Source organism: Fukomys damarensis, unplaced genomic scaffold (genome assembly GCF_012274545.1).
Source record: "Fukomys damarensis isolate Sample0158 unplaced genomic scaffold, DMR_v1.0_HiC HiC_scaffold_5, whole genome shotgun sequence".
NCBI classification, from domain to species: domain Eukaryota; kingdom Metazoa; phylum Chordata; class Mammalia; order Rodentia; family Bathyergidae; genus Fukomys; species Fukomys damarensis.
Genome location: NW_022900917.1, coordinates 76,779,062 through 76,801,917, shown reverse-complemented (window position 1 = coordinate 76,801,917; position 22,856 = coordinate 76,779,062). Strand labels below are relative to the sequence as shown.

At 41.8% G+C, this 22,856-nt stretch overlaps 1 protein-coding gene across 7 annotated transcripts in view; it reads left to right on the top strand.

Annotated features, from left to right (window-relative positions):
• Positions 1–22,856, top strand: part of Zfat (zinc finger and AT-hook domain containing) — a 232,632-nt gene that overhangs the window by 64,310 nt on the left and 145,466 nt on the right. For all 7 annotated transcript variants that reach the window (XM_010629605.1, XM_010629606.2, XM_010629610.1 and 4 more), the window contains exon 3: positions 14,451–14,702. In XM_010629605.1, the coding sequence (XP_010627907.1) occupies positions 14,451–14,702 (252 nt within the window). The remainder of the gene's footprint in view (positions 1–14,450; positions 14,703–22,856) is intronic.

Here is a 22,856-nt window from a genome sequence, read left to right as displayed (position 1 = left end):
ATGATTTTGTAAAAATTCATTTTATTAATTTAGTAAAATTGCACTGAAATGTTTTCATAGATTGACTCTCCCTTAAATTCCTGGGATAAATCTCATTGTCTATGTTGTGTGACCCATGCTGGTGGATTTGGCTTGCTACTATTTTTCTAAAGCTGTTTGTTTCTGTATTCATACAGGTATTGGGCTAAATTATTTTCTGTCATGTCTTTGGTTTTGACATATGATAGTGGGGCCAGAATGCCTTGGGAAGTTCCCATATTTTTCTGTCTTTTTTGAAGACTTTTGAAGAGCTAATGTTAATTCTTTAAATATTTATTAAACTTCACCAGTAAAGCCACTGAGTCCTGGGCATTCTGCCCTCTCTCTTTTTTTTTTTTTTTCTTTCCATTGGGTAGTGTTGAATTACTGTTTGAAACTTCTTACTTGTTAGAGATATATGGACATCTTTTATTCTTGAATTAGTTTCAGTAATTTGTTTTTCTAGAAGAATTTCTGTATCACCTAGATATCACCTAGTTGTTGGCATACAATTTTCATGGTATTCCCCTATGATTCTTCTGATTTTTGTCACATTGGTAGAGAATCCCCTCTTTCATTCTTATCTGCATTTTCTTGGTGATTTATGTAAAGATTTGCCAGTTTTGTTGATCTTTTAAAAACCTAGGGTTTGTTGATTTTCTCTTTTCCTCCATGTAGTTCTAATTCATCTCTTTGCACTCTGTCTTTTAAAAAATGTTTCTTTTTGCTTGCTTGAGTTTGATGTGTTTCTGTTGTTTTACTTTCTTAAATTTGAAGATTAGTTACTGATTTTATATCTTTCTTTTCAAAATATCCCCCTCAGCTTAATTGAGGTATAACTAACAAACAGAATTATATAGTTTCAAGGTTTACAGTGTGGTGATTTTGTATATGTATATATGTATTGTGAAATTATTTGCATAGTTTAGTTAACATGATTTTTGTCTTTTAAGGTTATGATTTTTTTCTTTTAGAGGTGCAGTAAATATTAAGTTAATCATCATGCTGTACATTAGATCCTTACAGAAACTTGCTCATTAAAATCTATACCCATATTAAAACCAACATCTTTCTATTCCCCCTACTCTCCAGATCCTGACGTTTTTAGATTCTACATATAAGTAAAATCATAAAGTTTAATCTTTCTTTGGCTGACTTATTTCATTTCGCATAATGCCCTTGAGGTTTATCCATATTGTCATAACTGTCAGTCAGGATTTACTTTTTAATAGGTAAGTGCCCCCATCTGTCAGTAATATTTTCCTTATTCATCTATTAGTGAACACTTATATTCCTTCCATGTCTTGGAGATTGTGTATAATACTGCAGTGAACGTGGGAGTGCAGATATCTAAGATTTTCAAGCTGTTGACTTAGTGTATATATTCCATGTATATATGTGTGTGTGTGTGTGTGTGTGTGTGTTATATATATATATATTATTTTTTTTTGTAGTAGGATTACTAGATTATTATGGTAGTTCCATTTTTAATTTTTGAGGAACTTCTTTAGTGTTTTCCATTATGAATATACCAAATTATATTCCTGTCAACATAAGTGCTCCTTTTTTGCCACAGCCTTACAACATTTATTATCTCCTGACTTTTTGATAATAGCTATCCCAATAGGTATGAGGTGATACTCACTGTGGTTTTAATTTCCAGTTTGCCAGTGATTAGTAATGTTAAACACTTTCATGTACCCATTTGCCATTTGATGACCTTGTTTTGAAACAAAACTTACACGTAGGCATATAATAGTTAAGATTCCAGAAACCCAACAGAGGAACAAAATTCTATAAGCACTTAGAGAAAAGAAACAAATCACGTACAAGGAAAGCCCATCAGAATCACAGCAGACTTCTCAACACAAACCCGCAAGGCAAAAAGAGTGTGGAGTGATGTATTTCAAGCCCTAAAAGAAAACAAACTCCAACCCAAATTGATGTACCCTGCAAAACTATCTTGCAAAAGTGATGGAGAAATAAGATACTTTCACGACAAAGAGACCTTAGGATCTTTGTGAATACTAAACCAGCACTCCAAAACATTTTAAACAATATCCTAGGAAAAGACAATGAGGATCACAACCCCAGGAAGCCCAGCAGAATGAATCCATCAGGCACAACAAGAAATTAAATGCAAAGAGGGGAGAATACAACAAAAAGAAAAAGTCATGACAAGGATAAGTCAATACATATCAGTAACAACCATCAATGTTAATGGTTTCAATTCACCAGTCAAAATAAATAGACTGGCAGAATGGGTCAAGAAGCAAGATCCAACAATATGCTGCATATAAGAAATACACTTAATTGAAAAAGAAACTCATAGACTGAAAATTAAAGGGTAGAAATAATATTTCATGTGCCAGGAACCCCCAAAACAGCAGGAGTAGCTATGTTCTTTGTAGATCAAGTGGATTTCAAACCAACACTGATTAAGAGAAACAAAGAAGGACACTACATCCTTATAAAGGAAATAATCCAAGAGGAAGAGATGACAATCATAAGTATTATGCAATTGTGCCCAACTATATAAAACAAATACTGCCGGGGATTTAGCTCAGTGGTTCTGCCTGCCTTGCAAGCTCAAGGATCTGAGTTCAATCCCTGGTACCAAAACAAAACAAAACAAAAAAAACCAAATACTAACAGACATGAAAAAATCATATAAGCACCAATACAATAGTAGTGGGTGACCTCATATTCCACAGTCACAAATAGATCAACCAGACAAAAAATAAACAATGAAATAATAGAACCCACTCAAACTCTTGAACAAATAAACTGAACAGATGTTTAGAGAGTGTTCCACCCCACAAAATCAGAATGCACATTCTTTTCAGCTGCACAAAATCAGAATGTACATTCTTTTCAGCTGCGCATCATTCTCCAAAATAGACCACATATTTGCTCATAGAACTGTTTAAGGCAGTGCAAAGGAACTGAAGTTATTCTGGTATATTTATTATTAGACCATAGTGCAATGAAATTGGAGATCAGTAGCAAAAGAAACTACAGACTTTCACGAGCACATTGATATTGAACAACACACTTCTGAATAACCAATAGGTCCCAGAGGAAATTAAGAAATCAGACAGTTCCTACAATTAAATGACAGTGACAGAACAACATATCGGAATCTATGGGACACAATGAAAGAAGTCTTATGAGGGAAATTCATAGGAGTGAATACTCCTATTAGGAAAACAGAATGAGCTGAATTATACAAACTGATGTTGAACCTCAAACTTCTAGAAAAAGAAGAGTAAGTCAAACCCAAAGCTCATACAAGGGAGGAAATTATAAAGATCAGTGCAGAAATTAATGCAACAGAGACTAAGAGAACACTACAAAAAATCAATGAAGCCAAGAGTTGGTTTTTTGAAAGGATGAACAAAATTGACAAACCCTTAGCAACCTTATCAAAAAAAGGAAAGAAAAGGCCCAAATCTATGCAGTTAGAAATGAAAAGGGTGAAATTACAATGAACCCAGCAGAAAACCAGAGGGTCATCAGTATCTACTTTGAGAACCTATACTCCAATAAGATGGACAATACAGAAGAAATGGACAGACTCCTAGATTTGTATGAATTACCAAAGTTGAGGAAAGATGACCTGAAAATTCTAAACAACCCAGTATCAATCAATGAAATTGAAAATGTAATAAAAAGCTTACTGGCCTGGAGATTTAGCTCAGTGGTTCGTTGGCCTGCCTTGCAAGCACAAGGACCCGAGTTCAATCCCCGGTGACAAAAAAAAAAAAAGAAAAGCTTACTAACTAAGAAAAGTCCAGGTTCTGATGGTTTCACTGCTGAATTCTATAAGACATTTAGAGAGGAACTATTGCCACTACTATTTGAACTCTTCAGTGAAATTAAAAGAAAGCAATACTCCCAAATTCATTCCTGGAAGCAAGCATCACCTTGATCCCCAAAGCAGATAAAGACCCAACTGAAAAAGACAATTATAGGCCAATCTCACTTATGAGCATAAGTGTAAAAATCTTTGATAAGATCCTCACAACTAGAATGCAGGAGATCATTAAGAAGATCATACACCCTGACTAAGTGGGATTCATCCAGGGATGGTTCAACATATGCAAATCAATAAATGTAATACATTATATTAATAGAGTCAAGGACAAAAACCACATGATCATCTCAATAGATGCAGGAAAAGCATTTGACAAAATCCAACACACACAGTAAAAACCCTCCAACAAATTGGAATAGATGGTCTCTACCTCAATCTGACAAAAGTCATCTATGAAAGTCTAGCAGCCAATATCATACTAAATGGTTAAAAAACTGAAATCTCTCACACTAAAATCAGTAACCAGTCAAGGATGATGATAGTGGAATCACCACTCCTGTTCAATATAGCTTTGGAAACATTAGCCACAGCAATTAGACAAGAGAAAGAAATAAAAGGAATAAAGATAGGAAATGAAGATGTCAAATTGTCATTATTTGCAGATGACATGATAATTTATTTACAAGACCCCAAGAACTCTACCAAAGTCTTCTAGACTTAAAAATGAAATTCAGCAAAGTAGTTGGATACAAGGTCAACACACAGAAGTCAATAGCTTTTCTGTATACAAAAACCAGACTTGCTGAGAGAGAAGTGGGACAAACAATCCCTTTTACAATAGCATCCAAAATATTTAAATACCTAGGAATCCACCTAATGAAATAAATCAAAGAGTTCTACTTGGAAAACTACAACACTCTGAAGAAAGAGATTGAAAAGGATATCATAAAATGGAAAGACATCCCTTGCTCCTGGGTAGGAAGAATCAACATAGTGAAAATGACTGTACTTCCAAAGCTGGTATATAGATTCAGTGCCAATTGAATTCCCAGCAGCATATTTCACAGAACTTGAGAAAACAATCCAAAAACTCATTTAGAACAAGAAGAGAGCTAGAATAGCAAAAGCAAGTCTAGGCAACAGAGACATAAATGTGGGTATCACAATCCCCAACTTGAAACTGTACTACAAAGCCACTCTGATAAAAACAACATGGTACTGGCAAAGAAACAGACTTAAGGATGAGTGGAGCAGATTAGAAGATGCAGAGACAACTCCAGACACACTCAGCCATCTCATTTTTTAAAAAGGAGCCAAGCACCCTCAGTGGAAAAAAGATAGCCTCTTTAATAAATGGTGCTGGAAAAACTGGGTTTCAACTTGCCAAAGATTAAAACTAGACCTATATTTCTCACCATGCACTAAGCTAAAATTGAAATGGATTAAAGATCTAAATATTAAAACAAAAGCTAAACTGGTTGGAAAAGAGGTTAGGTAGAACTCTTGAAGACATCAGTGTAGGAAAAGTTTTTATGAACAAAACCTCTGTTGCCTGTGAACTAGCACAAACAATAAGTGTGATCTCTTCTCTTCAAAAAGCTTCTGTACAGCAAGAGAAATGACCAGCAGTGTGAAGAGAAAAACCACAAGGTGGGAAAAACTTTTCACTAGCTGTTCCTCAGACAAATGTCTACTATCTAGAATATATAAAGAACTTAATAAAAATCAGACCTTCCAAATTTAAAAATGGGCATCTGAAATGAGCAGACATTTCTCAGACAAAGAAGTAGAAATAGTAAAAAGACATATGAAAACTTGTCCAACATCACTGGTCATTTGAGAGATGTAAATCAAAACAACACTGAGATTCCACCTTACCCCAGGAGGAATGGCTGCTATAATGAAATCAACCAATGACAAATGTGTGAAAAGAAAAACCGTGCTCCACTGCTGGTGGAAGTGTGGAATGGTACAACCACTGTGGAAAGCTGTGTGGAGATACCTCAAAAGATTAGAGATCCCATTTGACCCTGCTATCTCCCAGCTGGGTATCTTCCCCAAAGAATTAACAGAATCATACCATAGTGATATATGAGTACCCATGTTCATAGCAGCACACTTCGTGATAGCTAAAACTTGGAAACAGCCCAATTGCCCAGCAAGAGGAGACTGGATAAAGAAAATGTGTGTGTGTGTGTGTGAAGTAAAATGGAGTACTGCTCAACCATAAAGAATGAGAAACTAAAGACATTTATAGCTAAATGGATGCACATTGAGGTGATATTCTTAAGTGAAATAAATAGGACACATATGTTAAAATACGGAATAGTTTCTCTGTTGTGAGAAACTGAAAGTGTAAAAAGGACTAAAAGTTACAATAGATAATGTGAAATAGAAAGAAAAGGTACAAAGTGGAAGGGGAAATGGGAAGGGTAGGGGAAAAGAAAGATGGGAATAGAATTAACATGAGAAAAGAAAAAATGGAAACAAAAAAGTCTGTGTAGGTAGGGAGGGGAGCAGGGGTTGAAGGGAAGGCAGGGGAATGGGGAAAAAATAAGAACCAAGATGGATTATATAAAGGTATAAATTTCCAATGATGAATGTCACTACATTGTATGCCTTAAATGTGCCAATAAAGTTAATTAAAAAAGAAGAACAAAAGCAAAAAAGAACATCCTCGAGGTTTCCTGGTAAGTAGGTGATAGAACAGTACTGAAGGGCAGCTGTCTGATGGCATTTGTTTATTCTTATAGGGCTGTGGATGCAGAGAACTACCAGTTTAACAATGGGTTGGTTTGCAGTTTTTTCCCGTTAAGTTTATTGGTACATTTAAAGCAAATGGTACAGTTACATTTATCATTGGGATCTTGTACCTTTACATGATGTATCCTGGTTCTTATTTTTTCCCCATTCCCCTGCCCTCCCTTCACCCGCTTCACCCTTCCCTATTTATAAAGACTTTTTTCCATTTTTTCCTTTTTTCACATTTTTTCTTTTCCCTTATTTCCTTTCCCCTCCTCTTCCCACTTCCCCTTTAGCCATTTTCTTCCTATTTCACAGTATCAATTTTGATTTGCAATGCTTTGACCTTACAGTGTTGGCAAAGTGAGCATTTTCCAGATTTTGAATGTGAATCATTTCTCTGGGTTAGAAACAGGCACTCTGATTCTCTCTCGTGATGCTGGGCAGGCAGAGGGTGCAACTCCCCATTTTCCATATATCACATGCTACAGGTGTTCCATACATGAGGTGTGCGTGATGCATTTTTGACACGATATTTTCCAGGTAAGATGGGTTTATTAGGATGTAACACCGTCACAAGTTGAGGACTAGTTCTCCTTCTCTATAGGTTGTGTTCTAAGACTGCTAATGGGTACCTGAAACCAGATCGTACTGGACCTTATGCATTTTTTCCCCTATATATACACAATATAAAGTTTACTTTATAAATCACGCATGGTATGAAATTAACAACATAATAACACAATAGAACAGTTATGGTAATATACTGTAATAAAATCTCAGCATCACTATTGACCTGAAAACTGAGATGCCTGCTATGTAGCTAATGGGCAGGTAGCACATGTGCTTGTGTATCTGGGGAGGGCCTCTTCACATCCTTGTTGGGCTGGAGTGAGCTGGTGAGAGCTTCTATCGCCACTCAGAATGGTGTGCAGATTAGAAGTTAAGAATTGTTTGCTTCTGGAATAGTTCATTTAACGTTTTCAGATCACAGTTGACCATGGGTAACCAAAATCAGAGAAAGTGAGACTGTTTGCAAGGGGGGACTTCTGTCGAATCAAGTCCTTACCACGGAGCTCCTTTTATGACATTTTCCTTTAGTAAATAATTTACTTTTGATTTACATTCGTCTTGGATACATTTTCTCTTTTTCTGTTGTATGTACTGGAAGATTAATTGCCAGAGTAGTTTAATTTAAAAATATTTTTTTTATTTTTAAATTAAACTCAACCTCTTACTATAAGAAAATTTCTCCAGATGTCTTTCATTAAGAACTTCATTTTTCTCTCTCTCTTTGTGAAAGTCTTCAAAAACTGAGGGAGGCTTCTAGGAGCTTGGTTTCTCTCTAATGATTTCCATTCAGGTTTAACCTTCACAATTCATTTTAACTTGACAGACACTTGAAATGGTTTAATTAAACTTTTAACTGAGTAGTAGTAATTGATTTATTATTTCGGCTTCCCTTTATAACATGAAAGTTCCTAAATCCTCTGGCTTATTTTATAGCCTCTTAATCTTTTTTGCTCATGTAGGAAGTGGTCTACAGAATGACCTTTCATTTTCTTCCTGTTTCCTAATCAAATCTTTGGCTGTGATCCAAGAAGAAATCGCCTAACACATTTTCTTCTGTGTGTGTGTGTGTTTGTGTAAGTAAGTGAACATTTGTGTGAGTGTGTAATGGTGTGTGATGGTGTGTGACTATACATGGGTGAGTTGTAAGTGTGAGTAGAATGTGTGTGTAAGTGAACATTTGTGTGGGTGTGTAATGGTGTGTGATGGTATCTATCTGTGCACATGGGTAAGTTGTAAGTGTGAGAGTAGAATGTGTGCGTGTGTGCACACGTGTATACGCACATGCACATGCCTTCCCTCTGCTGGAGGCGGGGGGACTCAAGCTTGCTGAAGGAAGAATTTCCACGGCTCTTCTGCAGGCCTTGCCTTGGCTGTTCCTTCTCCCTCCCGCTTTCATACCCTCAGTAGGAGCCTTTCCCTCTTCCTGTTTCCCTTTTCCTTTCCTTCACCTCTGTCCTTCCTCTCTATTCATCACCTGTTTATTGTGTGTGTGCTGTATGCCTGGGTGATCTGCTCAGTGCTCGAGGTTGCAGGGGGGATGGCAGGCAGGCTGAGAGGTGACTGAATGCAGCGTGAGTCTAGGTTGCCCAAGTCTGGGTCACGTATTACACTTTGGGGATAGCAAGAGGCTTTCCAGGGAGGCCGATACCTGTGTTTAAAGCTATGGTAATATTTCTTCTGGGCATTTTCCATAAACCATGTCTTCTCTGTTAGGGATGTTGTACTTGCTCTTCCAGGACCAGCGGGAGGCGAAGTCCCCCATTGTGCCCTGGTTGGCAGTGTGGGGCAGCTACAAGGGCACAGGTCCTCAGTCAGAGAGACTCGAGTTCCAGTTGTGGGGCTTCACAGGACCGTCGGGTCTCAGGCTGCGTGGTGCCTCTGTGCGGGCTACACAAAGGCGGTGTCCCAGGCAGATGAGTTAGTGACAGGAGCTCCTTCTGGGTGAACAAACTGGGTGTGACCCGAACATGAAATCGCCCTGGTGGGTCTTGCAGGCTGCGGCTTCTCATCTTGTCATCTGTCAGAGGGAGATGCGACTGGTCTCCTTCACAGAGTCTGAGATGAGTGTGAGTTCACACATGCTGTGTACGTGGCACATCACACTAATCTAGTCCTCAGGATGTGTGGGAAGCCCCGTGCTCCCCATGTCTCTGCGCTTCAGTGCCAGGAGCTGTGTCACATCCAGCAGCTTAGCTACATGGGGCCATCTTCATTTCCCTGCAGAATAGAGGTCCGAGTGTGATATTTCTGTGCTCCTTATCCATTGAGCTGACCAGAGGACTTGCTCTAACACAGGTGTGAAGCCTACTGACCGAGGCAACAGATGGGGCTGCAAATCCTGGCTCTATCATGGGCTCATTCTGTGAGCATGGGCACATTATTCTCAGCGTGCTTGACTGTGTAATGGGACTAATGACGATTGGCACCATTGAAGATTAAATGAGGAAGTGTGTGTGAAGTGCTTAGTGTGGTGCCTGAGGTGTGCTTCCTCATTATCTCCTATTGCTGTTATTTACATGGTATTTTCCTGGTGTGGCTGATAAGCCATGGGAGTAGGCTTGGGGAGTCTTGGGCCTTGGATATTTTGCCCTGCAGAACAGGATGCAGTCTGTCCTCAGAGGGGATGTTGCATTCTTCAGAAACCAATAAGGCTCATGTTCCTAACTTTCTGATAAATAATTCAGTGTCTCCTCTATTGCTTCCTGGGCTTTGGAAATAAATGTTATGGAGATTGACTGTCAGGACCCTAAACCATTAGTCTTCCAGGATTTTCTGAAATTCTCGAGCTGGTGTGACTGGAGATTGAGTTGCCAAGTAAGAGTCTTGCAGACTGGTTTATCCATAGTCTCAGGCATAATAAATTTATGTGCCCCTGATTCTATATCGACTTTCTTGGTGTGTGAGCTATTTTAAAATGAAGAAATCAAGCAAAAATGCATATTAAGTAGAATGAACACAAATGCATATACATCAAGGAATTCTACTGTCTAGCAGAGAATCGGCTGTCAAGGTAGTAGCTTCTTAACAGATGTATTCCAAAGTGGAATGATTGTTAGAAATGATTGCCATTTTATCAGTCACTTCTGAAGTACAGTTCTCAGTATTATAGTGGATCACTTTTATTAGCAGTGACTATAAAATAGAGGTAGTTCTGTGTTTATTCTGGAAAATGAGGCTCGGTAGATTTGAATCCATATCTGCTCGACTACGAGCCAGTGTTCTCTGTATGACTCATATTAGCTCCGTTAAATTGCACGGATCTGAACTTCATTTCAAATACCTGAGGTGTATGATTCAGCAGACAGGTTTCTGATTGGGGATTAAAAAAAACCCAAATCCCAGTTCTGCTTGTTCAGCAGTTGGTTCTGAAAATTCTGCCAAGCCACTTGGACCTTTGGGTCTCTTGTTCCCTTTCCTTTTGAGGAAATTATATTTGCTAAACTTGTCTTGTGAGGTTTTTGTAAGGAAAAATGAGATAATAGCTGGGAAAGTATTTTGGAAACTTGAGTGATGCAAAAATAAAGGGCTTACATTATTAGATTTTTTTATTATGTTGGTCTATTGTTTCATAATGCTTGTATTGTCTTTTGATTGTATTTGAGAACCTTCACCTGATTCTTTCCCTGGCAAGTTTTTGGCCTTGGATCTGCAGGGCTGATTTTCTGACTAAGGAAATTTTCCCCAAACTTTAGCTTTAGAGCAGGGTTAAAATGCTCTGAATTGCAACACAAGAAATGACTTTCCAGCTAAATCCTTTCCTGTCATCAAGAACTGATTTATTGTCTACTCCATATCCAGCTTTGCTTAAGATCCTGTGGAACCTGGCAATGAAAGGGCCAGTTCCAATCTCAAACTTATAATTGAAGGGAAAGAAAAAGAAACAGTCAGAAAACTGTGAGTGTACACACCCCACATGTGCATAATTCACGCTGTGGCCTGGGTCGGGGGAGCAGATGGTACAGCCTTGTGGAGGAGGTGCTGAGGCTTGAGCTGGATCTGAGATGTCAGCATGTGAGTTGGGGCTTGGAGTGAAGGATTCAGGCACAGGCAGCGGACCAGAGCAGGTAAATAAACAGACTGGGATTACCTATGCTAGTGCAGCGAGGACTAGAAACTGCACCGAGCAGTTGAGGGGGACACAAGAGGGAAGGTGGGCACTGTGGGTATGTAGGAGTGAGCAAATGTAGGGTTGGGCCACCTGCTAAAGGACAGTGAAAGCCGGGTCTGAGAGTTGTGGAAAAGTCATCCAGAACTATGGAAGGTTCCAGAGCCAGGGAATGATGGTGAGATACTGGCTGGAGGCAGAGATCCCCAAGTAGAGAACAGGATCCTGGAGACCATGTGCAGCACAGGGTGCAAAGTTGCCCTGAGAATGGATAGGGAAGTTACTGCACAGACATCTGTAAGACAGAGTCCCCGAGTCCAGTGACAGCGTAGAGGACCTCGGGAGGAGGAAGAGGAATTACACACATGTCCATTCAAGTGTTTTGGTACAGAGGCTGAGCTTTTCCTTGCCCAGTTCCAAGAGTCTCAGCTCTTTTATGACATGTGGATATTTGACAGTAGCAACTCGTTTTCAGTACTTAAATCATTCCAAGTTCATTTATGAATATTTCATTTTTAGCTAACTAATTGGTCTTGAGGATCTCAATTATGGATGTGGCAGGATGGAAGATTAGTTCTGTCACTGTTGTGTCTGAGGCTTTTTCAGAGCTTTCAGGGCTCATTTCATGTTTCTTCCTGTGACAACCACCTTGCCCACTGCTGTCAGTTTAATTACCTGGGTTCACTGGGCCAGGACACCAGGTGAGTGCTGAGGGGGAGATAAAGCTTAGTCAGGACAAGGACCCTGCCTTCAAGGAGTTTCCACTTTGGGAAGAGACTCTTACACTGCTGAGCCATGTGGCATTCTGTGCCGTGTGCCAACTGTGTGGTTGGCACGCTGTCTTGCCCAGAACTTAGGAAAGGTCTACACTTAAAAATTATGGACTAGGACTTGGAAAGATCCTGGTGGAGCTTTTTGTCTCCTCTACCCTATGAGTCTTGGATACCATCACCCCCTCCTGTCTTCTGTGTGTGACAATATCAAAATTACATCCAGCCAGGAATCTCATTCAAGTCACAGCTGTGCAGTTTTTGTAGGGGCTTCATGACACTGCCCACATGGGGCAGTTTCTAATTGTCTTTGAGGTTCTGACCATACCTTCTGTTCTCCAGTTCCTCTAGAGCGCGGAGCTGATGTGCCATGTTCCAAAGCCCAGATCATAAGTCATCCAGGGACCGTAGCATACAGGAAGACACAGGCACTCCTGTCAGGGGATATCTAGGGGCCTGGAGATCACCTCTCAGTCATCCAGGGGAAGGGCAGACTTCTCTTGGGGTCAGGTTAATTCTTTGCTACATAGTTCCATCCTGTGAGCTTTTCAGAGTAGCAACTCCATCTACATGGCAGAATGCCAGCATTTGCCACTGGGGGATAGATCTGGGCCCCAACTTCAATAAACTATTGGTTCACCGTGCTTCCACAGTTGGGCTGACGTGATGTGAAGTGGGTGTTTCATGGCCTGCTAGTTCTGTTGTGCTGATATTAATTGCTGCTTCAGTAGGTTGTATATATTGTTATAAAGAATATTAATTGGGAAAATTTTAATGATTTCGGGGGTAAATGGTTTGTCTGTATTCTATTAGGACATTTCTTCTTCCCCCTCACCCTCTAGGTGAGGTCCATGCTGGCAAAGGGATCTGATGGGCTTGAGCCTGTTGATTTATCTGCTCTCTTTTTTTGTCATTGTTTAATTTATTGGTACATTCTAGGTAGACAGTGCAGTTACATTCATTACTGGGATCTTGTACCTTTACATGCCAGGTCTTGGTTCTCATTTTTTCCCCTTGTCCCCACCCTCCCATTATCTGCTCTCTTGATGTGCTTTCAGTTCTTTAAAGCTCTTTCCTTTCCCTACTTCGCTGTATCTAGCATACCCCAATGAGATGGACTGAAGGCTGTAAGTGTGTTGGCTGCCCTGTCTGAAGAAGGCTTTGCCTTGAATCCTTAGCCAAGGCTCACCCACCCTTGGCATCCCAACTGTGCAGAAGCTCTGGTCCTGCAAGGATGCCCTTTGCCAGGAAATCACTGCCTTGTTCTGCAGTCCCCAGGCATTCTCTGGGCCCTGTTCCCAGGCAGGCACTCTGATTCGGAGCACCCACAGTCCTGCTGCTCTTTCTGCTGACTTGGTCTCTATGGCTTCTTGACTGGTAGGCATAGGACACCCTCTTAATTAAGGGATCACTGGTTTTCTAGCAGTGAATAAAATGGCTTTGTTTTACTTTACCAAGCGACACAAAAAAGAGAACAGGAGGGCTCTGAAAGCTGTCATCATTTTGTGGTTTACATTCACCAAGATGGTGCCAGGATCCAGAACTCCTCCCTTCTGTGCTGAAGTTCGCATTCAAAGAGGGCTGTGCATCTGCAGTGCCTCAATCTGGCAAGCACTGCTGGAGTTTGGGATGTCAGTTAGAGGCTGGGAGGCCTCCTGCTGGCCTCTTTGAGGTGTCTCTGTTAGGGAGTTCACATCCCCCTAGATCACACTGCTCTACCTTTGCATGACTGTACATGCTGGTCTGCCCCTGACTCCACTCACCTCTCTTTGTTCCCCTCTTCATTTTAGAGGTGAATGCCTTAAAGACAAACACTAATTAAGAAGAAATGCATGGTATAAAATGATATGAAACTTGCTCAAAAGCAGCGTTGATCATGCCATTTAAAATCCCTAGGTTCACTGAGAAACTTGAAAAATATTGTTATTGTCTTTCACCCTATAATTTGTAGCTTTAGATTGTTTTTATTTTTCTCTTTCTCACCAGGACAATGTGACGCCTTGAAATAATCTTAATAGTTATATACTCGTGAAGAGAATGACAGGCTCAAAGCCTCTGAGAACCCTTTGCAGACAAGTCCAGAAGCTGTTTCTGAGAACTGGACTTAAATGGGAATAATGATTAATAAGGGCAGGACTTGTGGACTCGTGGCCATAACTTAAAATCCCCCCAGCTTCACAGAAGGAGCCTGTGCAAAGGTTCTGATCAGCTTGATGCAGAATACAACAAAATCAACTATCAGTCAATATACAGATGCAGTATTAGCACAGAAAATGGTATTTGCAGCTGGTAATTGCTGGAACTGCTTCAGATCTTTCATTTTTAATCAAGTGTGCAACCTGCACAGTTCTCCCACTTGGAAGTCCAGTGACTCCTCTCTCCTGCCACCTTGTGTAACTCCATCCTTCCCTCTTGTTTTCTTTAGAGTTTTCTGTCATGAAGAGGAAGCGAGGCAGACCTAAGGGGTCCACAAAAAAGTCCAGTGCAGAAGAGGATCTGGCAGAAAACACCACAAGTCCAAACGGGGATGGCCAGCTGGCCCCAGAGGAAGGGAGCAGCCTGACACCCAGCAGCCTGGAGTGCAGCAAGTGCTGTCGGAAGTTCTCCAACACACGCCAGCTGCGGAAGCACATCTGTATCATCGTGCTGAATCTGGGCGAGGAGGAAGGAGAGCCAGGTAAATGCTGCCTGATGGCTGACCGTGGTGGCTTCTTTTGGACATCTGTAACTGCTGGTGCCTGGGATTTGGTTTGGTTAAAAGTTGAAACTAGTGTATTTCTACAGGTCTCTTCCACCTGGAAAACAGTTTATCTTCATAATGATTTCTGACTGTTCCCATGTATAACTTTCCACTCAATGGCTTAAAGCCCAGGGTACAGGACCATGGGTGCTTTGATAGGCACTTTGGGGCTGCAGAGAGAGAGAAAAAACCCAGTCTCTGCCTTGGTGGCTTATGTTCTTGGAGAGAAGATGGAGTTTTGAAATGCAGAATGTTAGAGGATAGCAAATTGTCATCAGGAGAAAGTGTTTGTATCAGAAGTCAGTGACTGTGGTGTCACAGTATGAGTGGCATTTGGATTAGGTGGGGGGCCATCCTAGTGGCTGATCAGGGCCGTGTGAGAGGTACACTGTGGTTAGGATATGCACAGTCCCCAGGGAAGGACTTTGACTACTACAGTGGCTGGGAACTAGATTTTGGAGGCTGTTCTGAAATAAAATATAGAATTCCAGTGCATACTCTGGTAAATTTCTGGTCAGGGTTCTGAAGCAGCTTCTCAAGAGTGTTAGGAGAAAGAGAACCAGGAGCAGAGAACAGGGCCTTGTTTTCACAGCTCATCTGCAGTCAGCCCTTTTGTGAGTCGCAGGAACACAGAGCTGCAGGGGAGAGCAGGGGCTTCTGGTCCAGTTAGATTGCTGCTGTTTGGTGCTGCTCCATTTTCAAAAATTCAGGCACCAACTGTGCTGAGAAAGTTCCCAGTAGTCTGTACTATGCTCAGTGTACTGTATGGAAGGCTGTTCTGATCTAGAGCACAGAACTGGAATATGACTGTTGGGGTTTGAATATGTTTTACACTTACTAACTTCTGTTTGCCTCAGTTTCCTCTTTATAACATGGGACTAGAAGCAGTACTATGTCATATGGTTGCTTTGAGTGTTAAATGTGATAGGACTTGTAAAGAGCTTTGAACAGGGCCTGGTATCTCAGTAAATAGCCAATTGAGTATAGCACTGTTGTTCTTCCTGCTTTAAAGCCATTTGGGTATGGAGATTAAGTATTTTTGGGCCCATTAGTTAGTAAGGGGAGCTGGCCTTTGGACACAAGGTATCCTGATCTGAACCCTTCTTCTTAAACTCTTTTACTATAAATACCTCCCCATTGAAGCAAAGCCCTTGGTGTGCAAAACCCTACCACAAATTGGATAAATTGAGTTAAAAAATCAATAAATATTTATCAGACCTCTAGGTTGGTGGCCAGGGCTCATGGCTACCATTTGTGCAAGTTGTACAAGAATATAAGCTGCTGCTCCTCCCCCTGGAGAATCCCATCGTAATCACATTATATGTCAGTGTGGTGGGCTAGTGCAGATCTCAGACCAGGGTCCTGACACACGCTGCAGGGGCACCTGTCGCAGGCTGGAGTCTAAGCAGTGGCTGTGGGAAGGGATAGGCTGGCAGAAGGGGATTTCAGAGGGTCTGCAACTTGTTTCAGAGTTTAAAGTCCTTTTGTCCAATAAAGATAGTTTTAGAAAGATGGTATCATGGCTTGTAAGTTTAGATGTCCTCCCAAAGCCTCATATAGTCATAGGTGGGGCATTTTCAGAGGTGGCTAGATCTAGAATGTGTGATTGATTCATGGTAAAATGCTAGGATCAAGGGTGCTAGGAATAAGGGTGTGAGTGCTCCCCACTTTAAGTAGCTTGGATAAGATATAAGGGGTAGAAAGAGCTGTGGTCATTCTCTTGTTTGCTTTGCTACCTTCTGTCCACAATGAACTGTTTCTCCTCTGTGATGCTTGTCTGCCAAGCCTTCCTGCCTTGGAGCCAGCCAGTTATGGACTGGAACCTTTACATACTGTGATTTTCCTCCTGTAACTTTGGGTTTTGCATATTTTTTCCCAGTGATACAAGAAATAATCAAGACAGATGGTGTTGGGTTCTGAACCTGAAGCTGTGGTTTCCATGGCTTTGTGACTCACTGGGCATGGGTCAGGGCATATCCCTCCCTTTTTACTCATGCATGCTCTGCCTCCCATTTTCTCTTGGCACAACTGGCTAATACTGGTCTGATTTCAACGAGAAGAGCTGGCTGTGGCCACCAAAGCAGCTCTGTTGGGGTTTTCTTCTGAGCATCTGGCTCCCTGACCATCTTCTGACCATGTGTTGCTGTCTTTTGGGGTCTGCGTTGTTCCTGTGTCTTCTGGGCTTTCTCCTGATTTCTCCTGATCAATTCTTACACTTCCTGCACAGCACGGTAACATCAGGAGTTCCATTCTTTCAACGCCAAGTATTCCTGCTTTTGCTTCCTCCAACTTCAGGCCCGAGTCTGACTTTGGGGCAGTTTGAGAAGCTCATCAGTTGTGTGGATGTTCTTGTCTGCCTGGCCTCAGGAGCCTCTTTCTGCATCACAGTCCTTCAGTATCTCCTTCTGTGGGAAGTGGGAAGCTTTTGTCCTCTCCAAAGTGACTTTGACAAATGGTGCTGTGTCATGATCTTCTTGTGCTGTGTGGTTGCTGCCAAGCATGGTGCATTCAGTGAAAATTCAGACTCTTGTTGATTTTGCTGTTGTAAATATCAATTTAGTAAATATTCCTTTGTACATGTGTACATGTGTTTTCATGCATGCACATGTATGTGTGCATCTATTTGTAGACTTGTATTGTTTTCACAGGATAAATTCCTAGAAATTGAGTGAGCAGGGGAGAAAGTGTAGAGCACATTGCTCAAGTTCTCTCCAGAAAGCTTCCACTAGCTCACTTTGCAAAAGTGCCTCAGAGTGCCCACTGGCTATTATACTTTTAATGGTAATGATACAGAAAACTCTAAGAAGGAAGCAAAAATAACCCACACTCTCACCGCCTAGTCATGATACCCGTTACACTGTCTGAAGAGAAGCAGTCCTCTCTCTGCTTCTGAATGGGTCATCGTGTACTTCTGTGGTCTTCTCAATCCATGTGGCAGATATATTTTTAAAGACATTTAAAAAAAAATTTAACAAGCTATCTTCTAGCATTTTTTAGGTTACAGAGGCTGTCCTCCGTGTTTTACAGCTAATGGCTCTTTCAGTTCTCATGGCAACATGAAGAGGTGTAGGCATTGGTGATCATTAGCTTAGGAGAATCAGAGAGGCTCAGCAGTTTGTTTGCAGCACACTGCCTGTTTGTGATGGGGTTGGCCATGGACCAGGCAGGCTGGCTCAGGAACTGTGCTTCTGACTGCTGTGCTATGTGTCCTGGCCAAAACCAACTATAGAATCAAATGTTGTCATTTCTCTAGGCCACACATGTGTGAGCCACGGATTTATCACTGGTCTCCAGTTGATGCACACTTATGCTTTACAGTTTTCGGCCTGATAAAATAAATGCTACTGATGTGGGTCATCTTCAGCAGGCATATTTATTTCGTTATTTGTTTGGTAGTCATGCCATTGTTATCTTTGCTAAATGCCTAGTACAATGGTGGCTGAGTGAATTGGTCGTTTTACATATGGACACATTCTCAGAGTACCCTGAGAAAGCAGGCATCCAGTTATTTCTCCATTGCCATCCCCAGCTGCATCCTCATAGCCTCTCATCCTCTGTACCCTGGGAGTCTCTCTTGGAAGGAATTGTTAAAATTGCTTTAATTTGCAGCTCTTTGGTCACCAGTGGATTATCTCTGTATGTGATTTTTAGCTATCTCTGTTCTGAGTGTGATTGGGGGTCTTACCTATTCATGTCCTTTATCATGCCTTTGGATTATCATGTATTCTGATTTCCATAGTTTGTCATTCATTTTTAATTTTATTTGTAGCACTTATTTTTTTTTCTCTTGCTGGTGTTTAACATTTCTTGCTCTTTTTATGATATTTTAGAAAACTTTCCCTATACCACAAAATGATAGAAATAAGCATCTACAGTACATGTTTTCCTATTCCTTGTATGCTTTCATTTTACCTATATCTTTGATCCATCTAGAAATTATAGTTTTGTATTTGTTGGAAAGTTAAGATAGTTATATATACACCTTATGTATTTGATCATTGAATGTGGCTAAAAGATTCATCTTAAGATATAATTTAGTAAATGAAATATTTCACATCAAACCCTTAAAAAATAAACCTTTGTGTTCTGAAGTTGTGGATTCACAGGAAGTTGCCACGTTAGCATAGAGAAGTCCCTCATGCCCTCCACTGACTTCCCCTCCATGCTTCCTTTCAAACAAATACAACCCCAAATCAGGTGTGTGAGAGTGTAACCGCAGTGTGCTTCGGAGTCTTAGCTGCAGATAGACCTGAGTCAGCAGCTTGCCAGCAGGAGGCAGAACTTCCCTGTCCAGTCCCACAAAGCTACTTCGCTGCCTTTTTCACTTACCACCACCCAGCAACCCCTGGCAGGCACTGATCACTGTTCTTCAACTTTGCAATTTTATCATTTCAAGGATGCTGTGTAAATTGAATCACACAGTGTGTGACCTTTTGAGATTGTCTTTAAAAGCCCTCTGCTTAGAACTTGTTTCTAATTTGATAATTGAGGAATTTGAGGTCGTGAAGTGATGATTATCCAGTGTCCCCCACTCATCTGGGGTGCAGGATGGTAGGAACTTACGTCTTCCAGCTCCTGCTTTGTGACCAGCCTTCTTCACCACATTCTTGTTGCAAAACTGGTCTCATTTCTGTGTCAAGGATGCAGAGTTGATTCATTTCCATGTATCTTTGTCGATATTTCCTCTGCCCTGATAAGTGAAAGTCCCCCCTGTGCATTTCCCACTGGTTATTGTCTACTCTGTAATAATTAGGCAGTGTCTTCAGCAATGGTGGACAGGCATAGTCCTTCCTAATGTCATTATCCTAATATTTCCCCCAGTAACAAGCTGCATGGAAAATGGTCTTGTGCTCCATTGATTTGAATGACCTAAATGGACTTTAATTTCTCAAATACCTAATGGTAACATAGAAGCTCTGGGTATTTTTCCCACTCTGGCCGCAGTGGAAGCCTCTCAAATGTGTAGAGATGACCTCCTGCCCAGCTGCCTTGTGTCTGAGGTCTGTGTGACTGCCCCACACTCATCCCTAGTTTGCCAAGCTCAGTGTGATGATTTCGAAATTTTTGCGTCATTCTTCTAACATATGTTCTGTAAAAAGCAGTTCAATGACATTTCAAACAATTGACCTTGACTCTATTGCTTGTTGAAACAATTAAAAAAAAATGTGCTGCTTTTCTCTGTTCTGAACTCTGGCAAGTTAAAATAACACCTTTGATAGGTATTCATTATTTATTCATTTTATTCTCGATTTGAATAGTAAAAGAAACTGGGAAAGAAGATTTTCCCCCTGCTGTTATGTGGAACAGCTGGTGTTTTTGAAAAACATTTTGCAGCCTACAGAAATCAATATGTCAAGTTTATAAAAGTGACTTCAGAACCTTTCTAAGCTTGTTATTCCTGGAGTCATTTTATGCAAGGAGAGTTGTAAAATGTCCTCGTTTTCTTGTTAAACCCTTCTAAGAAGATTAGGCACTGTTTACAGATGTACCTGTACACTCTTCTTGGAGATTTTTTTTGGGGATTGTGGAGAACCATAGATCCGCCCCTCCGCCATTTTATGATATAGCCTATGAAGCCAATTTGTATTAGGTTTAATTTTCCTGTAGATCACATGATATGTTCCCGTGGGTGTTTGATGTATCCTTATAAGGTAATAATCTGTTCTCTGTATGCTGATTGGTTGCATTATGGTATATATGTTGCCACCCCTTCCGGGCGCTGTGAGAGCGGGGTAGAGATCCGGAGATTAGGAACTAAAGTAAACTCCTTGTGTATGAAGTGTGTGCCTCTTTGCTCGCGCGTCGCCAGTTCAGGCCCCTGTAGTCCCAGACCGAGTTGCCCAAGGCAATCCGGCTCGCACAGGGATAGTATTTCAGGTCTCTTCCCCCTGCTGTATTTGTGTTGCTCTGCTGACTTGATACATAACTGAAAATGATTTTGACTTGCGTTTGAAATGTACAGGTGAAAACGTCGTGGTGTCAGTCTTTGCCTGACACACCTTTTCTCTGTGGGGAGCTGTATATTGGTACTGTTTCTTTGTGCTGCTGAGTGCCTTCTGTTTTCCTCTACTCTGGAGAATGGAAGCCAGGAGGTCTCCAGCTGCTCTGACTTTGGCTTGTTTGTAGTGTGGGCTCACAGGCTGGCCTGGCTCGAATTCCTCTTTGACCTGTTCTTCCCATCCCTCCTGATGCCTCTCTGCTGCTCCTGCACTGCCAGCTCTGAGATGCTGCTCTTCTGCCCATGGGGGGATGTCCCTGACTCTGCCAGGCGGGGTAGGCCACACCACACCACACCACACCCTGTGAGCAGAGCTCTCTTGGGCCACAGGGGCACAACGCTCCCATGCTTACTTTCTTGTTAGCACTGCACATGCACTGTGGGTCTTCAGAGGCTCTGCTAAGGTAGGAACCCGGCCAGAGTGAGCAGCCTCCGTTTTGCACCTGGCTGGTCATGATACCAGAAGGGAGGAGAGCCAGGGGATTTACTTCGGCCCAGGAGTGACATTTGTTGTTTCTGCCCAGGCAGTTGATTGACTAGGAGGATTCGCATGGCCCCACCTGACTTGAAGGGTCCAGGACATGTGGCCCTGCCATGTTCCCAGGGCAAGGGAGAACTGGAAATGTTTGGTGGCCCCCACTGGTGGCCACTGCATGGTTTCTGTCCATTCCATGGCCCTGCTCTCTGCTATGTTCTGGTGTCCTACAAACATCCTCCTCGCCCACATTTAATCAGTGTGGGTGTCCCACTGGCAGTAGGGGCTCTGTGTCAGGCTCAGTCCTGACTCACTGTCTAGCCCCTTACCCACGTTCCTCTGCATCCCATCTGGGTGGCCAGCGGGCCCACTGTGCAGCTGTCCCAGCCAGAAACCTCCCTTCAGCTCCACATGTTGTCCTCTGTGGTGGTGGGCTTTTCCTGCTGAGCACCTCTGCGGGCCTTCTCCATCCCGTCATCTCCCCACAGACTTTGGGGAGAGCTCAGGTCTGCCCTTCTGCTGTAGTTCACGCTCTGGGTACAGCAGTGGTTTGGACACATTTTGCTAGTATCCCCAATATTTATTTACTCATAAGTTACATTTTTAAATTTAATAAGCATTCAGAGTTATTACTACTGTAGTTCTGTAGGCCTTAGAAATACTAACTCATTTCTTCTTCATAAAAGCCTCATGACATACTTATTGTTTCTGTCCCCATTTTACAGATTAGGAAACAAGGCAAGCAACCTATCTAGTATCATGTAACACTAAGTAATGGGCCTGCAAACTCAGGCATTTTGACTCAAATATGTACTGCTATGTTAATACATTTTAAGATACTATAAACCATATATAAAATGTTAAGTTGCAAAAAGCCAGGATAAGAAAGGCAAAGAGGGATTCTCTTGTTTTTTTCACAAATTTCAGTCAGCGTCTTGGGCTTCTCCTGGGGTGAGTGCCTTCCCCTTTGGAAACCACTGTTCTCCTTGCAGTGTCTTCCCCAAGTGCAAAGTGGGGACAAAGACAGCTCCTCCCACCCCCATTTTAGGCTTCAGTTGTTACTTCTTCCCTAAACTACAGGGTTTCCTGTGGAAGGTACTGTTCATTCACAGGTGCTGTTGTGTTCTGAACCAAAGACTTTGAAGTTTGCCTGATTCTTCCTTTTGACTCACCAGATCTCACAGTCACCTGGTCCTGCTGACCTTTCCTCCTAGCAATTGCTTGGGCTCTCTTCCCCTCTCTGACCTCCTTTCCACTGCTGTGGTCTCCCGCGTGGACTGTTCTGCAGCACCTTTCGGATCTATTGCTCCCCTTCTGGACCTATGGGTCTACCCATCACAGAATGTGTCAAATACAGAGGGGACTTATGCTTCCTCGCCTCTTGTGCCAGTCCCCCTCCTATTGCCGGGATTGGTGGGATTTAACCTATCCTGAGACTGAACCGATTCACCTCAGGCCACCGGCTCTGCATGATTTTTGTCCCTGCTTGTCCCATGAATTCTTTTGTGTAGTCAGCTTTCTTTTTCTTCCCAGGAAGCTTCCTGAAATCCCTGAGCCAGCTGCCCAGTTCTTTTTTGGCCAGCGCGGGCAGGCCTGCACCAGAGGCAGACCTGCACCA